General features: G+C 45.0%; 1 protein-coding gene across 4 annotated transcripts in view; it reads right to left on the reverse strand.

The window, feature by feature from the left end:
- Positions 1-25,143, reverse strand: part of HTR4 (5-hydroxytryptamine (serotonin) receptor 4, G protein-coupled) — a 103,482-nt gene that overhangs the window by 64,817 nt on the left and 13,522 nt on the right. For all 4 annotated transcript variants that reach the window (XM_014948271.1, XM_014948274.1, XM_014948272.1 and 1 more), the window contains exons 3-4: positions 6,134-6,259; positions 4,957-5,157 (exon numbers count right to left, since the gene is read on the reverse strand). In XM_014948271.1, the coding sequence (XP_014803757.1) occupies positions 4,957-5,157; positions 6,134-6,259 (327 nt within the window). The remainder of the gene's footprint in view (positions 1-4,956; positions 5,158-6,133; positions 6,260-25,143) is intronic.

Below are 25,143 nucleotides of genomic sequence, written 5' to 3' on the forward strand. Positions count from 1 at the left end.
CTATCTCCTCATGTGTTCTGTCCTCTTAACACTGTTTGATTGTCACTTCTCACTGGGAAAAAAACCCAACCCCAAAACAACCAAAGCTTGTCACAGAAATTCAAGTTTCTGCCAGCAACCTTTAAAGCCTGGGCCTGACGCTTTGCAGACAAGAGGGGAAAAGAAAGACATGTTGCTCTTACTCATATCAGACTAAGTATTTTTTCAGCTGACCTGAAAGTTTCTTGGAGATGACTGCAGAATACTGCAAAAATTAAACTGGCTGGAAGACTTTTCAAATATCAACTAATGTCTGCACAGGACAAGGAAGAGATACGTTTTGAAAGCCTGTAGTCCAAGTCCCAAAGGAAAATTTGACACAGTAGTTAGAAATTAGAAGACTTTTCTAGCCTGTTAAATCCTTGCTGTGAACAGCACGTGCTGGGTACACTGCTTATTTGGGTTAGAGGATGGTTACTCTGTCACGTCATTAATCTCTATTAGACTGCAGCGTCAGGTACCCACATTTTAACTGATAACACACAAGGAAGAGCACAACTTTTTGCGTTCAGTCTGCAAAAGGAAAAAGATTTTAAAAATTGGAAATGCTCAAGAAATAGATGGCATTTAGAAAATTTTTGTTCTCATATCTATTCAAATGTGACTGAAGTCTGGATATTTTCACCTTTCATCTCTAGGACAGAAGTGAGGTCAAAATTTCCTCCTTGCCCTTCTCAGGATGACGACAGGCCAAGACACATCTGGAAGTGATGCTCCCATGACAGTCACAGCAAGGGGCTGCCACATCATGAAGGAGAAAAAGGCAAATTTAAAAGCTTCCTTTTGTTGTGGAAAATGGATCTTTTATTCTGTATCCACCACTCCACCCAAGCTGTGTTGAAAATTCCTGTTGTCCTGCTTGCCTAGGAGGTTTGGAACAGCAGCCAAATTCATGGCAGCAAAAGTGAATTTATCTCCGTGAAAAGGACACAGGAGTGAGGGGGGACTGTCACTGGCAGCAGATGAACTGCTATAGGATATGGCACAAGTGTAATATCCCCCTCAATGCAGCAAGGCAGAGACCATGGCATGTCTGAAGGGATGTGGTAAGGGCCAAAATCAAAATGTCTACGTTTCCCTGTCTTCTTTCACCTAAATACCTCCTCTGAGAGAGGGAGGGAAAGAACTTATGTTTCATTTCAATTGGAAAGTGGTTTTTCAAACAGGCCTAGCAGGAAAAAAATTAATATCCTTCGTCTTTTTGAATGTTTAGATCTGACAGTGTTGCTAGTTAAGTGGCATCAGGTTTTGGATCTGCAAGCATCAAGGTCTGCTGCTGGTGTGGTGGACAGTAATTGCTTTTATACAAAGTGTTTCCTGATTTACCTAATCAGACTGCCAGACCATGCCAGCGAGCAAGCACTGAAGAAATGTGAAATAACATATACAGTGATAATTCTGGAAGAAAGGAAGTCTTCTAATAGACTGTTTGGGACATGAAAGAGCTCATGAGTTAGCACAGAAATTCCTGGTCGGGTTAGGACTGTTGCTGTGCTCAAGGATGATGTCCAGGTGTAAGTTAAATAACTTCAGCAATGGTTACAGTACCCTACTGGTGTCCTACTTAGTTGTATTTCGAAAATCATGTTAACAAGTCAGTCAATCAATCAGAGGAAGAAATACAACTTTAAGAGAGGAATATGACTAGGGGCTGACCCACCTACATATTTTCATTTACAGCAGTTTCAGGAGAGCTGGCCCAGTGCTACAGGAGGTACCTTGGTCTGCCTTGAGCACTGTGGTGGGCAGGCTGAACTGGACATCTGGTCCTGGGAGAACCCAGAAGCCCATAGTCTTGGGAATCAATCAGATTCATACTGAGGTGTCTGATCAAACAGCAAGTGATGAAAGCCACACAGTTGACTTGGGATTCTCCTCTTCACATGAGACAGAGAGATCTTGGGCTTTCTCTTTCAGCTGACACTCACTGTCAGCAAACACAGACATAATTGTGCCTTCTCGTACTGGGAGGAGAAATGCAGCTTTTGAAACGCCTGAAATGAGATCCTGGCTTTTTTTCATGTCAGTGGCAAAACTCCAAATGATTACCCATGGAGTCAAAATAGCATCCAAGATGAATTTCTACAGTAAGACTGTACGGCTAGGAGAGCTATATATGCTCTGCAGAGATTAGACGACAGAGAAAAGTTTCTATGGCAAATTTGAGTGCCTTTGGAGAGGAGCAGCTTGCCTTGGGGGTGCTGCTGTTAGTGTTCTGCTAATGGTCTTGTGTGTGGTGGTCATTGCTCTAACAAGCACTCAATAAAGCCAATTTGAGAAGATAAACCAGAAAAAAACAGTACCAGAGAATTATCTAAAATTTAGATCAGCTCTGCAGCTAGTCTGCAGAGGCGTCATTCTTTGGTGTGAAAGCACGAAGCAAACGATAAAGGCTGAGATAATTATCCATGTCAGGCCGCATCCAGCCACCAGCCTGGAGAACCTTTTCTCTCTCTCTGCCTGAGAGCAAAGAAAAGCAACATGCGAAAGAGCCTTTGTGTCCCCTGAAATAATTCCCTGACAACTGGCATTTTCAGGTTTGTCAGCGGTGAAGAATTGCTGCTGTGTTTCTGTATCCCAGACAGTGCAGTGCCCGTCACCCTCAGACCCCAGGGCAGGGGGGGCTGCACCTTCCACAGAACACACGTGCAACTGCGTGCTATGGGAATTGGAGAATGTTTCCTCCAAAACACGGTTACAGCTCCTGCTTTCTTTCAAGACAGCCTCCTCTGTGTCGTATTCTAGTGACTGAAGTATTGGCTTGGAATGGGGGGATGGAGTGGGGGTCCCCAGAGTCAGCTCCCCATTTCCCACTCTCCAAAAGAAGGGGGATCATCTCTGTGTGTCTGTAGGCAGAGACCCTCACCCATTGCAACAGCAGCCCCACATCTGGCAGAGAGAATTCAAGACTCCCTGGGCAGAGAATAAAAGAGCATAGAAGGAAGAGCAGAGCTGTAGTCCTCTCCAGGTGTTCATACTCTGAATATTTCATTTACTACAGAAGAATCTAATCCATCTTATTTTAGGGTTATTTTTATTTTTTTGGTTGGGTTTTTTTTCTTCCATTTCCAGTTCCTTCTACTGAGCTGAGTGTTTGCAAACTGCCTCCGGTCTGTTTACAGTAAGAAAACCTTCCCGTGTCAAACTGATCTCTGTTCTGTAGCCCTGGAACATTAACTCTGAGCCACACATTCCGGCTGCCATAGAGCCAAGGCTGCCCCAACCCCTTCACCACCCCAGACTAGGCTGTCCCAGGAGCGTGGGGACCAAGGGGGACAGGGAGCGAGAGCAAGAGGTGATGATGTTGGGGGGGGGAAGTGTCTGGAAGAGGGTGTCAGAGGCAGGAGAAAGGGGGGAGTTTCCCTTCTGTGCACCCCACACGGGAGCTCCCTCATCCCCTGTGGATGTCAGAGATGAGGGGGTGAAGTGGAGGGTGGAAACCACTATTTTCCCTGCATGTCCCTTTCCCTACACAACCCCCTATGTTTAATTAAGAGCCCGGAGAACCAAACTCCCAACATTTTATATAACAAGGCCACATCCAGAGCACATCTGCTTTACTGGTAATTGGCTCAAAGTGGCAGTTTGTCAACGTTTTTAAGATAATGAGCTTCCTATCTGTGTTCCAGCCATCTAAACTTCCAGATAAGGAAACGTGCTGTAGCTATTACATGTCAGCTTCTCTCTGGACACAACACTGCGTGTGCCGGTGCCCCTCTCTCCCACAATAAAAGAGCAGTGCCCATCAATGGAGAAGTTAATCAAGTACCTTTTGAAGTCTGGCTGGGGACAGACTCTTTGGATGAAAGACCCGATTTAAATACCAGTTGTCACGATGACGAAAATGATTATGGTTATTTGGCCATATTAGTAATACTAAGTAATAGCATTTTAAAAAGTATTGAAATGTCTGCACAGAAGTCAAATGAAAGCTCTAAATATTGCTTATTAGATTAGTCGGTCAAGATGCTTTCTTCTAAGTATTTATACCGTGAAAAATTCTTGCTATTCAGTATGGAAAGTTCTGCCATCTATCCCAAAAAAGTGCAGACAAGAGTAAAACAGAATTGTTTGCCACAAACTATTTAGGATTTTGGCTTCATTTTAATTTTGCAAGAAAAGTTTAAGAGAAAATAAAATTTTTAGGATCTCCCACAAAGCCTGTGCATCCTTTTCACCAGCATTATTTACCTCCTTGTTAGCCTTCACTGGTGGAGATGTACAAATAGACACATCAGAAAAACAGCCCATAAAATTGGGGTGGGGGGAGGAACTGCCCTTTATATTTTTCTCCCAATAATGTAGTAATATATGCCTCAATATGGCATTTAGTAATATCGGTTTTCATCTGCCCTTATGGCTGCTAGCAGCAGGAAGAACAGTTCTGATAGCACTTGAAAGATATGTTAAATATGTTTTTGACATGAGAGAGGAAGCCAGATAATTCAGTGCTTTGGTTCCTGGGAAGACAGGGCTCAGCAAACACATCAAGCCTTGCACCAGCCAAGGCTCCTCTGCCTCCCCTGGCAGCGAGCAGTGCCTGACAGCAGCGTCCCTGCTAAAACAACATCCTGTGCACGATGCACCTCCTTTTGGTTTTTTAAGGCATCTTTTCTTCACTTTGATGAAGAAAGTGTGCCACATCTGATCAGTAATGCAAACAGAGCTGTGCTGCAAAGCAGCCAAGAACAAAAAGCCAACAAGCAAACCTTGCTCTATCAATGTAAATCTCATTCCTTTCGAAGTTTTGAAACTGGTGAGGATTCAGAGAGCTCTCTAAAAAATCAGCTATCAGGAGAGATTTATTGCTCACCGTTCCCAGCAGGTTCATATTTGCCCTTTGGCTACAGCTGACAAGCACAATGCCGAAGAAACTTAAAGCAACTATAATTATTCTCTCTGCTCTTCTGTTCCTACCTGTCCAGCGAGATACAGCAGAGGTGCAGGATTGACGCCGTGGTGAGCAGGACATCGAGGGACGTTCGGACCAGGCAGAACATCTCTCCATAGATCCAGTTGTCCTGAACCAACTCAATGGCTCCAAACGGCATCACCAGCACTGACACCAGCAGGTCCGCAAAGGCAAGGGAAACAATGAAATAATTGGTCTTGATTTTCCTGCAAGACAGATCACAACGTTAGGGGGGAATAGTCTCAGTCCAGCATCTTCTACATGTGGACAGAGATTTCAGCTTGTGTTTGGGTCTGATTTGCCCCATCACCCTGAAAGGTCCTCTCTAACATACTCCTCACTTTATATGGTCACCTCTAGCTTGTTCCTGGTTTTTACACCTAAATATCCACTGGGTTCCCTGCATAAACACATCTTTCTGCTCACAAAGATGCAAATAGATGCTCACAGGCCTCTGCGTGCAGCTCAGTCTCACAGCTTGCATCGGAGAATTTGGGGTGGAGGAGGGGGACTTTATTTTTACTTGTAAAATGAGAAAAATCCTTCCAGAAAGCACTGAGAACAATCTAGACTGAAGCTGTAATTTTAACTTGAAGAGTACTTTTTAAATCATAACAATAAAATAGAATTAAATCCATTAAAAATCCCACGCAGAATATGAATAGAGGCTGTTGAATATCTCATTCTGCTCCCGAGGCTGGTCTGACAACTCCCAGGGGTAGCAGCAAGCCTCGAGACAGGAGTTTTGCCTGTGACCACCCTCCCTCCCTCCCCCCAAATCACTGGCAGCATTTATCAAGCTGCAGCAGAGCACCACAACTGCAACAGGACCTTGATCTGTGTGGTCTTTCTGATGGGCTTGTTAGGAAATTTGAGATGGAAAAAGGGTAGAGGCCAACTCGCTTCTCCAAGTAATCGCTGCATAGATCTGTTTTTCACTGATTTATCTGGTTTTTTTACACTGAGACTGCTAAAAATGTAGAGGATGGATACTAAAATGATCTGAGTGGGGATGCACTGAGGCGAATGTGAGAGTCTGACATCGCTGTGGTGCAACATCTGGGCAGAGGGACCCTTCATCGTGGCAGTTTATGCCCTCAGTTGCGGGCACGGGGCTTTTTAGGTGGGGATTCTCCCCTGTGCCACCCCGTGGAAGGGCAGTGGGGGGGCAGGGGGGCTCACCTGAGCTGCCTGTCCCGGCACACAGCCACCATCACCAGCAGGTTCCCCAGGATGGCCATCAGTATAACGGCGGAGATGAAGGTGAGCAGCACGATCTTCTCCGCTACACCGAAGCCCTCACTCGAACTGGGGAGAACACAGGGCAAAAAAAAGAGAAAAAAAAAAGAAAAGAAGATGCAGCAGCACTGGGAGGGGATTGCCAAGTGTAAGAGCAGCATCTCCACCACCGGTGCAGCAAGGCAGCCTCCCCATCAAGACTATTAACAAAGAGCATTTCGTATTTATGGGGAAAGCTGCGAGGCAGCAGAAGGGCTACAAGCAGAGGATACCTACAGTGTCTGTGGTCACCCAGGTCTCCCAGGGGTGGATAAGCTGACATGTATGGTGTAGGAGCCCACTTCTGAGAGCTGGAGTGAACCGTGCCCAATTTCCCAAAGTCCCTTCCAATTCAGAGCCTCTGGACAAAAATATTTGCATTCTCTTTTCACCCCAATAAATAATGTTATTTTCTCTGCAAAAGTGTTTTGGTTTCCTTTCCTTTCTTTTTTACATTTTTTTCCCAAGGTTTTCCTCAAGATGAGCATTTTACATCTTGAATTTTGAAATCTCCTATATAATATTTTCCCTTATTTTCTCTTCCCTTCACTCCGTGCCACAGAACAAGAAGCAGCCTGGCTTTTTTTTTTCTTTTTCACTTGGTAACTTTTCTAGAATTCGGGAAAACAAAATAAAAAATTTTTAAAAGGAAGTGCCCAACTTCTCCCTATCCTGACATCAATAATTTCTTTTAGTTAATGAAGAGAAAGGAGGACATAATTTTAAGTCTGCATTTCTAAAAATATCTTGTGAAATGTTTCAAAAAAGTGTTGGGGCTTTTTTTGGAGCCTGCAAAGCAGGAAGGTAATACACAGATGCAATAGTGTTCTATTCCTCATATAATTGATCTTTTTACAAAATTTTGATCCACTTTGCCATTAAAGCTATTTCTAATTATGTATCCAGAACAAAATGCATCCTAAACCTTCACCTGCTTGTGTAACTCTCCCTATTACATTACACGGGTGAGAATGGGTGTTTGTTTGTGTTATCAAGTGTGTCTAGAAATAAACTGGCATTAAGAGCAGCAGTTGACACTAACTCATCAGGGAAATTTCTTCACAGTGTACGGAGCTGGTATTCGGCCCCCAGGATTAATGTTGTGAGATTGCTCAGGTAATTGAAAAATTGAACTGTTATTCTGTTTTACTTTGACTTCCCCTGAGGTCACTTTTTATTTACTAAATACATTCCAGACTTTTACACTTTATCTCACTGAATTCTCCTGATTTTGGCAAAGCTGAAAAAGATTAGAGACTGCTGAAGTCCTGCCTCCGCTACCCGTGTCGCGTTAATAAGCTTCTAGTGACTGACTTCACCCTGAGCCTGCATTGTAGAACATCCATTTAATCACAATCTCCATTTTTGTCCCCAAAAACAGTGTCACTTTGAGTATGACTTTTCTCTCCCCAGTGCCAGACACACCAGTAGTCAGATTGCAGCTTGCTGAAGTTGTACTTTTCATATTGATTATGTACAGTATCTTAGGAATTCCTTGATTTTCAATGTTGTACAAGGAAATACATCACTGGGTACAGGCTCATCCAGATGGGTGAGGATGCTATAAGCAAATAAAGAAGAGGAAAGGAGATGTCCTGGAGTCACACCAGTTTCATACAAAAACACAGCACTAGGCAGATATATGCAGGCTTAAAAACAAGTGCAATTATCTGGCTATAATAAGAAAGAGTTCCAAGGCAGCTACACATTCTAGATTCATCAACGTATGTCTCTAAGCCAAGTAGTGCTTTCTCACCTGAGAGAGCACAGATAGCTTTTAGTTACAGATAACCTCCTGTGATAAAACTAAGAGATTAATAAACGTCATGTAGAGTGGACAGCTGGGTGTACCCCACCTCTCTACGGAGTTTTCAGGCAAAAATTCTCTGAGCACTGCCAGGCAGGTGTCCTTCTGGAGGTGGTTGTTGGGGTACCAGTGTGCCAGGAGAGGGGGTACGGGTGGCTCAGGGTACCTGCTAAGGAAACAGATTTTATCCTGGGCTGGAATGAATGATCCCAGCCCAGAGGCACAGGCATGACTGCCTCTTTTGCCCTGCCGTTTTTCACTGCTAACGTCAGTAAATCCACTCATGCTTAACAGAGGAATGTCTCTAGGGTTCAGACGCAGCCATGGGGCTGCATCCAGCAAGACACTTATTTTTCTGCAAGCCAATTATAGATCCTAAGATAGGAGAAAGGCAAAGTCAAGAGGTGTTTTTATTTAGCACCTGAAAGAGTTTGCACTTAATTAGAAAGAGTCATCTACTGAACTTAGCACAACTTCAATGACAGCAATTAAGACTCCAAGAAGCTGATAGCCCTGGACAAATCCTTCGGTGCATTCAGAAATGTTGACAAGGCTCTGTCTGAACTAAAAGTAGCTTTCCCAGTATTTATGGGAGAGCACTGCTTCCTGACACCTTGGGTCATTAGTTCTTGGACAACTCCTGCAACGAGCGGATTTTGTTTCCGCAGTTCTTGCAGTTATACTGCAATTGCTGCCTCCAATTTGCCTACACTGGTCCAGTCATACTTCCTCCCCTCTGACAGAAAAAAACCACAACCCTATCCATCAAAAGGATCTGCCTCATCCATCACTCTGTCTGCCAGTGGCCTCTAGGAGATGAAATGCCTACACACATATAGCAGTGCCTCCCATGCGCCACAGTGGCCTTGTGTTTAACAGCTCTTGGTGGATTCCTTTGCCTTCCTCCCTCTGGTCTGTCTCTCAAACTCTCAATACATTGTGAACACTGTCTCTGGGCATCTTTCCTCCTTGGTCTCGTAGTAACATGCTAAATGCAAAATCAAGCAAATGGCATCAGTTTTTGTGCTTCTCAGTCACCAGTGGCCACTCCAAACTGCATACAGAGATTCTTTCCTCAAAATTAAAGGTAATTGACTTCTAATTCCTTATCCTAACACTAAAATCCCAAGCCACCCTACAGAACCAGTCACTGGCCACGTGGCTGCTCCTAGAATAGGATGTCACTCCTTCCCTCTCTCCCATCCATCTCTACATACATCTGACCTGAAAAACCTAATTTTCCCCAGAAGCCAAGTCCTGCCTTGGAGATTTTGGGAGGCAGGAAGCTGGGAATTGCTGACACGTGAACCTGCACTGCAGCAAAGTCCTTTGGAGAAGGATGAGCACCTGGGAGCGGGTCCTTCCCCGTGGGCACCACGCACAGCAGGATGCACAAGGTGATTCTCCTCTGGAGCCCCACAGAGTGCTCTGGGCCCACCGACTTCCCACCTCAAGGCCCATCACTTGCCTGCAGATGGCTGCTGCATGACTGGGGAAAGTCAGACACTTGCCAAGCATCAGTATGTTGAGCACAACCGAATGGCAGAGCCTTCATTAATAAAGTTCATCAGCAGAAAAAGACGCCTTGAAAATTAAGGGGAAATTGCAAGTAAACAGCTTCTAAACAAGGTCTCAGGCACAGGCCTTCTAGCTGGGTACCCAGAGGGATGAAAAGACTCAGGAACAATGGGGATGCCGGGATCAAAGGCACCTTCACTGCCGAGCTGTAATTGTACCTGCCTAAATCATCCTGCACAATAGGCTGACACTGCTCTGCGGCTGCATCTGTGAAACAAAACATCAAACCCCACTGAAAAGCACCATACAAAAGATGTTCCTTCTCCTCCGAGTAAGCACGGCAGCACACACACGCTGGCACAGGGGTAAAGAGGATGATGATGGTTTAGTTCAAACAGAACCAGGCCAAGTTAGATGTATATTTTGTCTTATCGAGTTTTGCCCGTCCTTCTGCTGTTCCCAAACAATTCTCATCTCCGCGTTATTTGAGCACCTTGCATCTGCACTCTGCGTTGTGTACAGAGGAGAGAGACACCTCCCTCTTCCCCGAGCCCTGCCGGGGGGTGAGCTGGCCATTGTCCATGGATGGGGCTTCCCCCTCCACCATACAGTGCTTTGGGAGGGGGGCTGGTGAATGAACCTGCTGGCTGGCTCTTCTTTTCAGAGTTTTGAGGCTGCCTGCTGAGAGATCCCTGTCCCCTCCAGGGACGCTGGCTCTCAGGCTGTGCTGACCAGGGAGAGATACTTGGTATTAGGGTGCCCTTGGGCCTCATCCCAGGGAGGGAGGTAAAGAGGAGGAGTGAGGCATTTTGATTTGTCCAGTTCCTTGGAGAACTGCTCTGATTCTAAAGGCACTCCTCTCATTTGGGCTCATGAAGAAGCACAGGGACCATAGTAGCAGGTGAAGACTTAGATCTGCTCTCTGCTGCCAGAAACCTTCCCCAGTGAACAAGCTTATTGCCTGGTACAGAGACCTTCATCCCTTCCAGCTTCATCAGCTGCAAAGAGCTGTGCAAGTCAACAGACACTGAAGAGAATTACCCACCTCAGGTCTTCTTTGGTGCCACAGGGATTTTGAGTTTTACTCATCTAAACAATCTCTGGAAATGCCAAAGGTGACCAGTTCTGAGCCACATTTCACCAGATGTTGCCCTGCTTGAAGGCTGATGGGTGCTTCAGCTTCAGCCAGGAAGCAGAGCAATGTTTTAAGCCCACATTTCCCATCTGCTATACAGAGGAAACCCTGCCCTGAAAGTGGTGGCATCCTGGTCTGCATCATTTGACTTGGCTGGCCACAGCCCAGGGCTCTGAACAGAGACCAGCAGGTCAGAAACACACACTGGTGCACTTATCTCTGGAGCATTTGTTGTGATAATAGTCTCGGAAGTGTTTAGGAGATGTTTCCAAAGAGTATTTCTCTCGTGCCATGTTGCATTGTTCCCCTGGGGAACATTAAATAGGCATATGCATCACTGGGGTTGCAGGAAGGATGTTCACCTGGGGCATGTTTCTGTACATCTGCCTTTTGAATAATCTATCATCAAGTAGGAATATTTGTTAATTATTCAGTCTCAGTAATTCAAAGCTGTTAATAATGGAAGAAGTGGATATTGCTTTAAATTAAAATAAATGGTTTGCATAACATCTTTGATCAAATCTGAGTGCTCTGGCTTCCAAGAATGCTTCCCTGTTTAATAAAGCAGAGATTGATGGGTTTGCTATTATGAGGAAATGAGATTCAGACAAAATGATTGTTGGTTAGTAGGAATATAGAAATCACTTAAGGAAAAAGGTGAAATACTGATGTGGAATGAATTCTTAAAATCCATATATGGACACATTTTAAAAGGCTCTTCTCTATAGTCATTAATCTGAAGAAAAAAAAGTAGTAATTATTTTTCCAAGCTCAATTTCTACTTTCCTGTAAACACCCCAACTTTTCTAAATGACCTCAAGTGCTTTTGCATATTTACGCAGCAATTAAACTCCATAGATCAGTCATGTTGGTAAGACCACGCACATCGCTCCTCTGGTTTCGTTACACACATCACACCCTGGCCTCCCTGCTGCTGCAGTGGGAAAAATCAGTAATAAACAGCTCAGTGCTGAGGGCACCACGGGCACTGCACAGACACTCCTGCGGGAGGGAGAGAGATGAAGACAGTGAGGGTTGAATAAAAAAGACGTTGCTTTGGGGGGCAGGGGAGCGCAGTTGATACAAAGGAGGCTGGATGGCCCATTTACAAACTGGAGAGGAATAACTGCCTGCAGAGCCAACCTGGAGCACCTCCTGGAGGTAGTCAGGGACTGCAGTGAGCACTTCATAACACGGGATGTGCGGAATTCTCACTGAAAAACATTAAAAGTTTGGAGCAGTGGTAGCCTGGGAAAGAGCTTTCCTCTTAACAGTGGCCTCAGCGTACGGTGAATGAATGGAAGAGTCGGTCCACTTTGTTTTCAACCAAGCCACGGCTTTTCCCTCTGTAACTCCAGCTGATGTGATAATTCATGTAGGTCTTTAACTACAAACAAGCTGTCATTTGCCTCTCCTCCTTACTCCCCTAATTATTGCTAGGCATAAAATCAGAGGCTGAGTGTTAAACACGTAAAAAACAAGTTACATTATTTTACGAGTAAACCTAACGACGTGTGTCTCAGTATACAGACTTGACAATAGGGAAGATATTATTTGATCTGTGGCTTTCCAGCTGTTACCCTATTCTTTTCCACTGCCACTTAAAAATATTAATCAGAAGTCAGCATTAATTCAGAAGCATGTAATTTCTTTTAAGGCCTTCAAATGCTACAGCGCCTGTGCCGCTTTGCCTCAGACTGTGCAGATGGCAGGACAACTTCTAACAGATTCAAATCAATTATGCACTTCACTTCTGTTTTAGAAACAGATTGAAATTAATTAAGTATTGACAAGCCAGAAATAAACAGCATTCCACATATCAAAATAATTCAGTCATATGATTAGCTTATTTGAGTGCTTTTTTTTTTTAGCCAAATAAATTGCGGCAGAGAGGGGGGTGGGAAGGGATGAGGTTTTCTCCTTTTACGCTGGTTTGGACCTCAGAAATGTTCTACAAACTGACTTGCTTCCACTGCTGGTGTGGGGCTGAAAACACACCACGCTACTGCAACCAGCAGCAGCCCAAGTAGGATCATGAATGATAAAAACAAGGACCTCAGGCCACCTCCTCCTGGACAAAACTACTGACAACATCACTGATTCTGCACCTCTGTTCCTCGTATCTCCTGGAGGCTGAACGCTGGAGTGCTTCAGAGAATTAAGTGTTTTAAGCAGCTGATAATACTGATTAAAATCAATTGTCAAGATGAAGCAAAGAAGACAGGCTATTTAAATGTTTTAAAAATTGCCGTGTGTGGGCTGCGCAGTCAATCAGTACGTGAGCGGAGCGCTCTCCATCCGGGAGCGGGTGCGTGCTGGAGCTGCCAGACGCTGCGGGACCTCAGGAGACACCGGGGCCAGGGCAACGGCTCCAGCTCTGCAGGCACCTCAGGCTTTGAGACTGCCCAGGCAAGGCAGGAGGGGTTCCAAGTAACAAACCCAGAAAAAAAAATGAGCTTTCTGCCAGTCCATGCAATTTCCTTAGCTTACACCAGCAGAAATTCTTGCCTTTTCTAGATGGAAATTGGGATATGGGGCTGAAAAGTGATCTTGAACAATGTGCTGCTTTATCATCATCTTCATATGGATAACGTCCCGAGACCTCAGGTGAGAGTCAACCATTTGCACAGTTATGTGGGAAATGTGCGGCAAAGGTGGGAAACAAACCCAAAGCCTGTGAGCCTCCAGGCACTGCCTAAACTTCGGACCTCTCCCCCCTTGCAGGTAAACTAGATGGGAGTCCAGCAGCCACGTCCACCTCGACTGTTCCTACAATGAAGGATGCAGCCCTGGCTCTGCTCTTTCACAAGCAGCAGATCAAGTGTTAGATAATTTACACCCACATACAAAAGGATATTGCTGCAAGGCTGATGCATGTAAGTACAATCCTTAAAAGCCATTAGACTGTCACCTAAAATATAAGCTAAAATTAACTTACGAAATTAGCATTAGATTACAATAATGATATTTACATGGAGGAAGGGCAGCTGCTGCAATTCCTCTGTTCGGGATCCAGTAACAGGACCGCAGGAGAGCTCTCCTGCAAAGCCCTGTGCAATGACAAATCACAAACTTACACATCTACCTGGAGTTTGCAGGACCTTGGCACTATATTTTGTTCCTTACAATGTATTTTCAAGTTTTTAAATGTGGCTCCCAGTGACCCTTCACATGCCAAACCTCCCCCTTTCATTTTCACATAAACATAACACTGCTTTTTGGATATGCAGGGTCTACTTATTTCAATGAGGTTGCCAAATATTCTATAGCTATGGAAAAATCAAATCTCTGCCTTAGGCATAGGTAGGATTTTAGGCACATTACAAAGTGCAGCAGAGATGTTGTAACATTCATGTCTCCTTTGTAAATGCTGAATAAAACCAAAGATCAAACGTGCCTTTAATCAGAAATGTCTTGATCAGTTCCTAATTAAAATTGTTCCTCAGAAGTAAGCCCACTGCATCTACCAAACTATATACCGGTTTAATGAAGAACAGAAGATGATGAAAGAAACACAAAAATAAACCTGGCTTTTGCTGCATATTCCATCTTAATAATGTGATTATCCACTATTTTCCAGATAAGTGGCTCTTGCCTATCTCGTGCCATACAGAAGTCTTAAGCAGAGCAGGCTGTACGTTCAAACGACAAATACAACAGAGCTGTGCTCAGGAGATCTGATTGAACAAAGCACCTTATTTCCCAGAGGCACTCCCATTAATTGTCATTCATTTTACATCTATATTCTATAAATGTTAAAGACAGAGTCTAATATGCACTTTCAAGCAAGAATGTTTGCAATTCAGTTATTATACAAAAGCGTTTTACATTACAGAGACATAAGTGACTTCACCATTACACATACAACTAGCTCAAGTTTACCTCATCAATTTAGAAACAGGGAGTAACTTGATGCAGATTTGTGACATAACCTGCTCTGGCATCGGAGTGAGCTGGAAAATTCAAAGTTTAGACTCGTGTTAAACATTCTTGGAGTGCTCAGATTTCTCACAGAAACCTGTGTGATGCCTCCTGCAATAACTAGGTGCAAATCTGTGGTGTACTGAGTCCGACGGATCAGAGCCTGCTTCAAGAGTGAGCTGCTGGTCCTGGGTTAAAAGTATTTGTTGCCCTGTCTTACTATAACTTTTTCCATAAAAACAAAAAATTAACTCCTGCTCTATCCACTCACATTTGTTTCCCGAAAGATAACTCATTATCAAAACACCATAATGGCAGTTCTTAGTCTTCACTGTTATTCCTGTATTGAGTTCTCATTTTCAAACCAGGGAAAACCTTTGTTCCCATCTTTGCTGAAAGCCTAGGGGCTGCAGGACTTTCAAATCCAAAAGCATGGAGGTTCTGCTCTGCTCTTGCAAGCAATATTTGCAGTCAGGGAACTATTATTAAATGAGAAACATTTAGTCAAGACTGGTAGAAGAACCCTGGCATCAGGCTGTATATTAAAATATCCAGGCTGTGTACTTTTGCCACTACTTGTTTACACCTTGGGCAATAAAAGACAAATCCAGCTACTGGCTGTGTAACTTCTAGTATTTCCTGGACAGTTTCCCAGTTTCAAGAATCTATAGGAATGAAAGAGTTTCTTGTTGTTACCCCTGCTAATGGAAGTCTTGGCTCAGATAAGATAATACACTGATTTCTGGAATATATTTTATTTGCAACACCCCCAGGACACCCCATGTGGCTCTGAGCCACATGAAACCAGTTGCCACCTCATTATTATGAGACAATAGGAAGAGGTACTTCCACATGTTTTTTGAAGGCACCATAGGACTGTATGTCCCAAGGACTTTTATTAAAGCACAGCATGGTGGAGTTCATCTGTCCAGCTCCCAAGGTGTGAACCCCTTGAAGTATCTGAGTGATTGCCTTCTGTCCCCAGGGAATGGTGTGCCTCCTTAGTCCCTTCTCCAGTGCCACAATTCCTGAACTGTCTGACCAATTCTCTGTATCCCGACACAAAACACATCAGTCAAACGGGATTAAAAGTCATCTTTGAGATGTCATGCTTTCCAACTCTGCTACCTCAATTTGAGCTTTACTATAAAGACCAGAGTTTGGTAAAGCTAATTACAGATGTAGTAGCCAGAAACCTTCACCTCCAGAGTACATGTTCATCAGCTCATTCTGCATGAACCTCGCTCTTGTATTTAGGCTCCAGATAGGTGTCCTTTCTAAGCAAGGACATGGCAAGTCCTTGATTCAAGAACAGAACGCTTAAGTTTCTTGTTTTATTTAAACCTCCTTCTATGTCCCCAGCTCAGTGCACGTTCTACATACTCTCCACAAAAGCCTCATCACATTTCTCACTTCAAATAAACACGAGAGGATGTCAAGCCAGGCAAGCAGCAGGACAGAGGAAAAGCAAACACTTGGGAGTGCTCTGTAGCTGGTGAGTGCAGACACTGGGCTCAGACAGAACCCAGACCTCACCCAGGAGTCACTACCAGCACATTGCTCCGAGGCCAGTCTCAGAAGCTCTCGAAGTGTTTGTTCAGTTGTGATTTCCTTTGGCTAACAAGTACAAGAGCTTCCAGGAGGAATGTCTCACTGTACTCATCTGCAGAAGCCCTTGAAACAGCTGTTCCTGGAGGTGAAAGCAATGCAGAGGGAGAGACCTTCTTCCCCTCAAGGGAATGAAATGACCCAGAGGTTTCTTGGCATCAGCTATGAACTCTCCACTCACTAGTTTTATGAACTTCAAGTTTGATCCATAATTGGGAGCTACCTACTGTCTCTCCCAGTCATCTCACTGTAGGCTGATTTTAAAAATTTATTTTGGTTTGATAACTGACCACCTGCAAATAAGCCACACCCTGATATGCTGGGTACCACAGGTCTATAATTTTCCCCATCACTGACTGAGGAAACTGGTCCAAGACCTGTGAAGGGAAAAAAAAAGAAAGGAAGAGAAGAGATAAAGCCAGCAGCACTGTGATGATACTGCTTGTGGTGTCCCCATTCAAGGGTGAGCACCATCAGATGGTAAGTTCTTTACACCAGGAAACAAGCCATGAAGCTGCATATCAAAATGGAAGACAAACTAAGAATCCTATTGGAAAAGAAAACCTACTGCCTAGACATACTAGAAAAAAAAAAAAAAAAAGCCTGGAGAGCTGGTATTTGACAAAACAGAGCAGAAACACAGGATCAGTGTGAGGGTTTAAAAGCCCATGGAGGAAGAAAAGCTGGGCATGTCAGCTGTATCATGTGGCCCTATTTGTAAAGTCTTGAGACAAACTAAGAGGAAAAGGTTTTAGATACATCTGGAAAAAGACACTTGCAAATGCAATGCTCTTTTCAAATGTCAGAAAAGGGACCAACCAAGCATAGAGGCACAAAGCTCAAAAAAAAAAAAAAAAAGACAACAGACAACAACAACAACCATTTGTCTTTGTAGGCATTTTGTTCCTCGTTGGAGCAGGGAAACTGGATCCCAACCCTGGGTCAGGAGAGCCCTGGCAGCACTGAGCAGCCACGCTGCTCATCTGGGGGCACCCAGGGAAGCACGTTCCCATTGGGCTTAAATTCTCTGCTTAGGGGTCTCCAAGGCTGTTGGAAACCTCATAGCACTTGCCAATCGCAAAGCACTGGAAACCTTAATTAATGACATTGCTGAAAAACCGAGGCAGGGCATTCTAACTGAGGAATACTGAAAGTTAGTTTGTTTTGTGATTAATTTTCTGGCCATTTAAACTTTGTTACTAACTTCAATAGTTATTTCAGGGGAGGGATACTGTTAGCTGAATCAGTGAACAGCTCTGAGCTCCAATGACAACTTCTGTTTTACAGAAACAGATCTTCAGATTGCTGCAGGAAGGCAGCATCAACAAGGGCTTTGAGTGTGGCTTAGAGGGAAAAGTCCAAGCCATACAAAAACACTAGGTGCCTGTATTGGACTAGACCCAGCTCTGCTGGGCTCAGGGAAACGTACTGAACAGTAGCTGAACTGCAAGAAATAAAAACCCCATGTTTCATTGTAGCTGCCAGCTCTGCCTGAGAATCACATCCCCATTATGGCCCATAAAAATGGAAATTGCAAATAATAGCTGTAATGGGACTAAATCCATTCCAGCTGCTTGAGAATGGAGGAAAAAAAAAACAAAAAACAGTGCATTCTTCCTCTCTAACATGGCCCAAAATACCACAAAGGCAGTTTAATCCCCAAAGAAGTAAGGCACCCTATGTATTTTCCAGGGAACTCTATCAGCAAAGAGGAGGTTTGTATCTTGATGCATCATCCCCAAAGAAGCTTCTTTGGCAGAGGCTGGAAAGGCAATGGTCCATGTCTTCCACTGTCTCCTTTCCACAGAGTAACTAAAAATCTGCCTTGACTCCTGTGACATCCTCTGCATGCCATAGTCCTCCACATACCTGAGAACCCAGTTGAATCTGCTCAGAAACATGTCACAGCTCTTGGGCAGCCACCTCACCACTCAGGTTTCAGTCCTGAGAATGTCTTGGCTAAATTAACAAACCAGGGCCTTCCTTCTTTCGTTGGATTGATTTCTTCTCCTATTACACTCCCTGTTGAGTAGATGACAGCCTGTTTTCAGATAAGTCCTCAGTGTTCTCAGGAAGTTCACGAGAAAAGCAAGCCCTGGACAGGTCTCCAGACCAGTCCACTGACAATGAGCAATGAGCTGGCCCATCACCACAGCCTTATGGTCTCCATGGAAAGGAGGCTTTGAAAACACAAAGTCTACTTGTTTTCAGGTCCTGGTCTTCAAGGCAAAGTTGAATAGAACTTAAATGCCAGTAGACATAACTTTGGAGATAAGGAGACGGAAAAAACATCATCTGAGTTCTAGGAGCCAACTGGGGGCTCAAGGGATTTTCCTGATTAGGCTAAGGAACTGGGGACTAAGTGAGGCAATCTGTTTGCACACACATTTGACTTCTGGAGCTGACTTCTTTTAAAAGCATGACAGTCACCAGGATGTGCTCTTGCCCAGTGCTATAACTGCTGGAATCTGCTTTTAAGTCTATCTGGTGTTCTGCTGGAGCAGTGACCCAATACTCCCACAGGGAGGGTGCTTGGGCTGTGAAATCACATCGTGAATGAACAAGCAGATTCTGGGTGCATTAAAGCTTTGGAGGCATAGGAAAAGCAAGCAAAATGTCTGTGTCTATTGTTAGGTAGAAATACTCTGTGCCTGTGTACAGAGCCACAGTTAGAGCCGAGCTATGAAATAAATGCCCAACCTTGGGAGGGGTGACAGAAGACAGATATGACCCCAAACCAGCCATGACATGTCTCATCTGCTCTCATGCAGGCACGAGCTCACGTGCCCAGGGAAGGGAAAGGCTCTGCTTGATTCACTGTCTCTCCTTCACTCTGACCCATCAACAAGCGGACAGACGGATATTTAACAGCCATCCCTCGCTAGCAGCATCCCTCAGCAAGCAGAGCCCTTTTCTCTCTCCTCCGAGCTTACAGCAATGCCAACGTGCAGCCCAAAGGTCAGCTGCTGGTCCGTTTATCACAGGTATATACCAGCACAGCGCCAGAAACCCGGCTCCAGTCCCCAGCAGCCCTCTCCAATGCTGAGATTCTGTTTCTAATGCTTTTTATTTATTTTTTTTTTTAAGGATGCTTTTTTCTTTCAAAGTTTCTGGATTTACTATTCTTCAAATGTGAGAAATAGAAGCATGAGATCAAATTCTCCCTGCAGCCCAGGCATCATATCCTGGGAAGGACTTGAATTGCATAAGGCCGTATTAGGCTTTCACCAACTGAAAAGAGAGCAGAGACTGCATCAACTGCAAGATGCTACCTGCAACAGGCAGATCCTTCACCTCTCTACCTCCTGTGCATGTGCTTAAAGGTAGTTTGGCCTCCAGTTATTTGGTATCTCCTGAGGGATACAAGCACAAGAGCTGAAATTGTCTCTTTGCAGGTCCCTTTGCAAACATGAGCTCAGCAGTTCACAGCACTAATGGCATGACTTTGTCTTCCCATGGGATGGGGAAGAACCCCTTGCTTTGCTACGCTTTTCAACTTGCCTCAAGTTGGGGTTTTTCTCTTTGACTTTTTTTTTTAAAAAAAACCTGCCCTGCAATGGATTAACCCCCAAACAGACAGAGACTTCCTGAAAGCTTCATCTTCACAAGGTTCCTGTCCATCAGATGGCAAAGCTTGTGTTTAGGCAATGGCCACTTTTAATGTTCTGACCTCGGGGAGGCAGAGGTTGCTGCTCAGGGGACACGGGATGACAAGTCCTCGGTTGACAGATGGGGCAAGACAGTAAGTTCAGACAGTGGCTGAGGTTCAGCCCCACGACTGTTTGCCAGACCAGGGAGTCACATCATTGATGATTCATTGTCACAGCACAGTCAGGGCAAAATAAAGAGCGGAAAGACTGAACTAGGTAAGAAGAGGAGCACATTTCTTACTTGCATTGTAGATGCACTCTGCGCCAAGGCAATAGTCTACCAACATTCATTTATACTACCCGACAGCAGGTCCTAGACACATGGCCAAGCAAATAGCACCAAATGTTTTGCTGTGACATCTTTCATATCTGAGATAGTAAAAATGCTCTTTCCCCAGCAGTGAATGGCTCGTTCTGCAGCTGCACACACTATAGCAGCAGGATCTGGAGCAGGTAACACTCACGGCAGCTCTCAGCATCATAGCCCTGTTCCCAAGACAGCATTCCCAGAAAAGATTTCTACCCAGGACCCCAGGACTGTTTCTGCACTTCTCCAAAAGCAGCTCAGGGAATTTTAACTCACTGAGAGGAGAGCAAAAACCATTAGATTTCCACCTAGAGCCAATACCCTTTGGTTTTTAGACACAACATCATGACTGTTCTATAAGGAAACAGCTCTGTCAATATGACTCATGGTGCCCTATCAACCCTTCCATGCCTAATCTGGTCCCCTGCCTCCCACACAGCTCCAGTTTTGCCACAGTTCTGTCTCTCAAGACACCCTGATGCTCCCTCCCAGCTGCCTTACTCACAACCTCTGAGCACGGCTGGCTTAAGAAATACCAAACATGGATACAAATTGAATTTTGCCAGCCTGGTGCCAAGGGTCAGCCCTCAGAAGTCAAGGAAGGTGTCCTGGAAAGCCCCTGGTGCCAGAGCTGCCAGCCCAGCCCTTCCGTGCAGCCAACGTGGGCAACAGCTGGCCACGAGGGCCAGCCCATTTTCTCGTACTGGGAAATCTGCTGCTTTCTTGGGCACCTGCCCATTTATGCCAACCCCTGGAGCCAGGTCTGCCCCAGGATATCCCAGGCTTGGGCTATTTTAACAGCCTCCTGCAGCCTCTTCCAGATCTTCACTAGCTGCCACTCTGTGCAGAGACACTGAAGCTAAAGAAAGGCTGTGCTGAAAGACACCAAAATGTTAATTTTTACGGCCCAGCTCTTTATCAAGGGCATTTTCATCTGTGCAGATTCCTTAGGGCACACTAATAAAAGCCAAGTGAAACATCACAGAAGTGCGTGATGGCCCTATCTCCCTGGGGGGGGCTCAGTATGCACAGGCAAATGGTGGAGCTGCCCCTCTGCCTCTGCACCCTCTAACATATTTCAGAGAGTATATATATTTCCCACTTGCTCCACAGCTGCCGTAAAGGAACAGGCTATTAATTTGCAGAAGCTGGAGTCAGGCTTAAAAATTCCATTAATTAAGTGTTGGCGGAGGTGTTTGGAAAGACGTTCCGATAAATATAGTGCTATAAAGTGTTTCCCTAGAAACTGAGAATAAAGTTGAGCAATATGGAAAGTACCCAGGCTGATAACAGCTATCGCTCCCGCTGTGCTATGCCTGGGCTGTATGCAGGATCTGGCAGAAAGAACTTTTGCAGGGCTCTTTTGGCTACCCGGGATTTCTGGTTGGTAGCATAAAAATATGAAAGCGAACCTCTACACTGTGCCTCGCTTCCCTGTGCCCTCCTGTTTAGCCCCTCTTCTTGCAGATGGGAAATGTTCTGCAAAGTCTATGCCAGCAGGTGCCCCTGCTGTGCCCAACCATCCCAGCACCCCTAGGACGCAATGGCTAAACCCTACAAACCCAGGAACTGGCCTTCTTTCAGAGGGCTACTCATCAAATGGTTCATTTTGTTCAACAGCACAGCTTATATATGGCCGTACCAACAGCTGACGTAAATGAATACTGTTAAGTTTTGCCCCATAAGGGATCTGTAGAGTTTTGCTTTGCTCTTTTCTAGCACCGTGTGTTCTGCCTGTCATTATCCTTAGGAGAAAGTGCACTCATCCACATCAGCTCAGCAAGCGGAACAGGACATTATATCACTTGTATGCCAAGGGATGAAAAACACTCAGCTCTCATCGACGTGCTCCTCTGATCACTGCACCGCTGCTGGCTGGGGATGCAGGCAGGCAAGGTGGGGCTCTGTAGAAAACCTTCTCCATCAGTATGTCTGTCTCCACAGAAATGCCTAGACAAATACCTTTCTGGATGGATGCAGCAGGTCTTACAGGAGGATCAAAGTTGATCTTCCCTTAGAAAGGGGACTAGGAAAAGAAGAGTGTATTACGCTGATTCTGGCCTCTTAAACGACATTTTAGCCTGGTATTTTTCACCTAAACAGAAATGTGATCAAAGAGGTTGAGATAAACAATGATTTAATGATTAAGTGTAGAAGCTGGAGAGGTTTTGAAAAGAGCTTGTGTATATATAAGAATAAGCACTTATATTGCAACCTGCTGGAGGAATCTTAAGCAGTTTGCTTTCCACGAATCCCCTCTAGCAGGGCACTTGAAGCACACGAGCTCTTTCCTAAAACCCTTTCATTTTCTGGTTTGGGTCATTAAATCGGACACATATTTTGTTCCAACCACTCAGCACAGCCTCCTCCCTTGCCCAAACAGCCACTTCTGCTTTCAGCTCAGTTTCCTGCCTGTTCTGCCTCACAGCTCGGTTCTCAGCCCCCTCAGTCCTCATTGCTGGCTGCCAGTGTCCTAAGCAAGGGGAGCACAGGGACTGAGGGCACACACCGACTCAGCTCCTAGGACATCCTTCAGCTCCTCCCAGGGGTCGAAGGATGAAGCTCTTTGGGTCCCTCTCTCTCCCAGTACTGACTATTGCTCCTGCTTCCCCCCAGGTCTGGATGGGGAGAGCCAACCCAAGATCTTCTGTGCCTCTTTCTGCAGTCGGCCACCCTGCCAGTGTTACAGCTTCAGGTAACGAACCCATCTTAGAGCCAGCCATCAACAGCACTGCTTCTTGTGGTCCATGGAGAAAGGAGCCTTTTGGGGCAACACAGCAAAGCTCCAGAATTGGGATTCACTCAAGCACACAACCTGACTCGAGGGCATATCATTGAGAAGGTCTTTTGTCAGAAATAACATTCACTGTGCCTCTGTATGAGGACTTTGGGAGCAGCAGCTGGGTTAAATAATGGAATATTTTCTTTGCTTCAAAACAAACACAACTAATTCAACCAATTTGATTCCTTCTTCCCCCAACTTGCTTCTCATTTCTCAAAGTCAAGACAAGATTAATGAACCCCACGCAGTGCTGCTGGAGGGCTCTGCATTTTTCAGAGTACTTCAAGCCACAAAAATACCTTCAAGAACAAACTGAGAAAACTAAAGCTGATAAAGCCAAGTTTGGAAGCAATTAACATCAATCTAAAATTCAGTTGTTTGGGGGGCTCAGCTTAAAAATAAAAAGCAATTACTTTTGTGACAAAGTCAAATAATACATCGTTTCTCCATAGATGATTTAGCAAAGGGAGTTTGCTTTCACCAACAGCTATAATAAAACGACTGATATAAAAGCTATTTACTTTCACTGGACGTTCTAGTGACTTTTTTTTTTCAAAAGCTTATTTCTCAAGAACATAACAGCCTCTCCCCAACACCTGAGGAAGCAAGAAACCTTTAGACAGTGTGAAGTACACAGAGCAGCCTTGACCACACTCAGAAACCTCCAGTCAAATAGCAGAGGTTTCGCTGTGCTGCCCCAGGGTGTGAGAGGAGCTCCGGCCAGCAGAACCACAGCTTTGCTTGCCCAGGCCTGCCTGGAAATGCCAGGCAGCTGCCCTTCCAATTCTCCCCTCCCAGCTACGGACTTGAGGAGCAACAAGGACTGCTAGTGCTTGTATGGGACCCTGGTTGTCACAGTGGGGAGAATTAATCAGTCTTGAAGATTTGCCCAATGTCCTACAAAGAGTTTGGTGTGAGAACTAGAAAACAACCTGGCTCCCAAAGCCCAGAGCACAGTCTCTTGGGTTAAAATGCTAACAGAAAAGCATGAAACAGAACTATATGGTCAATATTTAACATGCAACATGGATGATGGAAACATCAGCCAGTACATGAAAATCAGTTTGCAGCTTTTGAGAAGATTGCCTTTCGTTAGTAATTGCAACTTCCCAACCTGTTGCACTGTTGTGAACCACACTAGAGCCTGACTGTGCCAAAAGCTCTTTCAAAAAGCTTGAGCCAATGGTTTTCAAACTGTGTCAGCAGAGCATCTCCAAGCAGTCCACTGAAAGCAGCATTTGACCTCTACGGTGCTAAAAAATTGAGCTAAATTAGAGCTAAAATTGAGCAGCCCAGGAGCTAGAAATGCTGGGCTTGCCATGCAGCACCCTTAGCAATGGGATGAATGAATCAACAATGAGTGCTGGAGCTCAAAGAAGGGAAAATGCACGAAAATGGCCAACCACGCCATCCAGAACTAGCATAGAACTGAATTACCTGTGCTCCCAGCAACGTAAAGGAGTCAGATTTAGCTGCTACCAGATAAGGAGGGATTGGCGTGGTGATAGGAAGCTTTACTTCATTCCTGGCTACAGGGAATGCTCTGTAGGGAAATGATGAAAGTCTTACCAAAGGTTTCGGAAGGCTTTAATAGTCTTTAAGAAGGCCATTTCTCACTCCCTGTGCATGGCACTGGTAGTACCCAGGAGAAGCAGAGTCCTTCCTGTTTGGGCTTCTCCAGATTGCTCAGTGAGATCTGCAGGTGCAGATGGTACATGGAAGCTTCCTGGTACATGGAAGCTCCTCTCACAATTTTCACAGGCAAAGTTACTGTGTACCTACACACTCTCTGTAAGTGCCAGCTGCCTGGTTTGTACACAGAAAAACAAGAGTCTGTGGACTCCTGGGTGGCTTCTGTACGCACAAGCTATGTCTATTTTAGCAGAAAATTTGGCACAACAGGAGCAGATCAAAGCCGATGGTACTGAGGCCCCTCCATCTCCACTCTATACAGGACATGGGGAATATTTTGGACTAGATTTAGCCCAGTCTCCTTGCCTGAATGTCCCCACTGCACCTGAGTGTGGAAGCGGCACGGTTTGAACTCACGATTCAAAACCTTTAGTCCTTATTGCAGACTGCAGAGCACATGGTCCAGAGCTGCTGGTTTAGCATCATCCAAGAGGAATGTCGTTCACAAGTCCCCTTGCTAAGTGCTACGTGATCTGAACTGATACACTGCGTGT

The sequence above is a fragment of the Calidris pugnax genome, unplaced genomic scaffold, assembly GCF_001431845.1.
Source record: "Calidris pugnax isolate Ruff unplaced genomic scaffold, ASM143184v1 scaffold27, whole genome shotgun sequence".
NCBI lineage: Eukaryota > Metazoa > Chordata > Aves > Charadriiformes > Scolopacidae > Calidris > Calidris pugnax.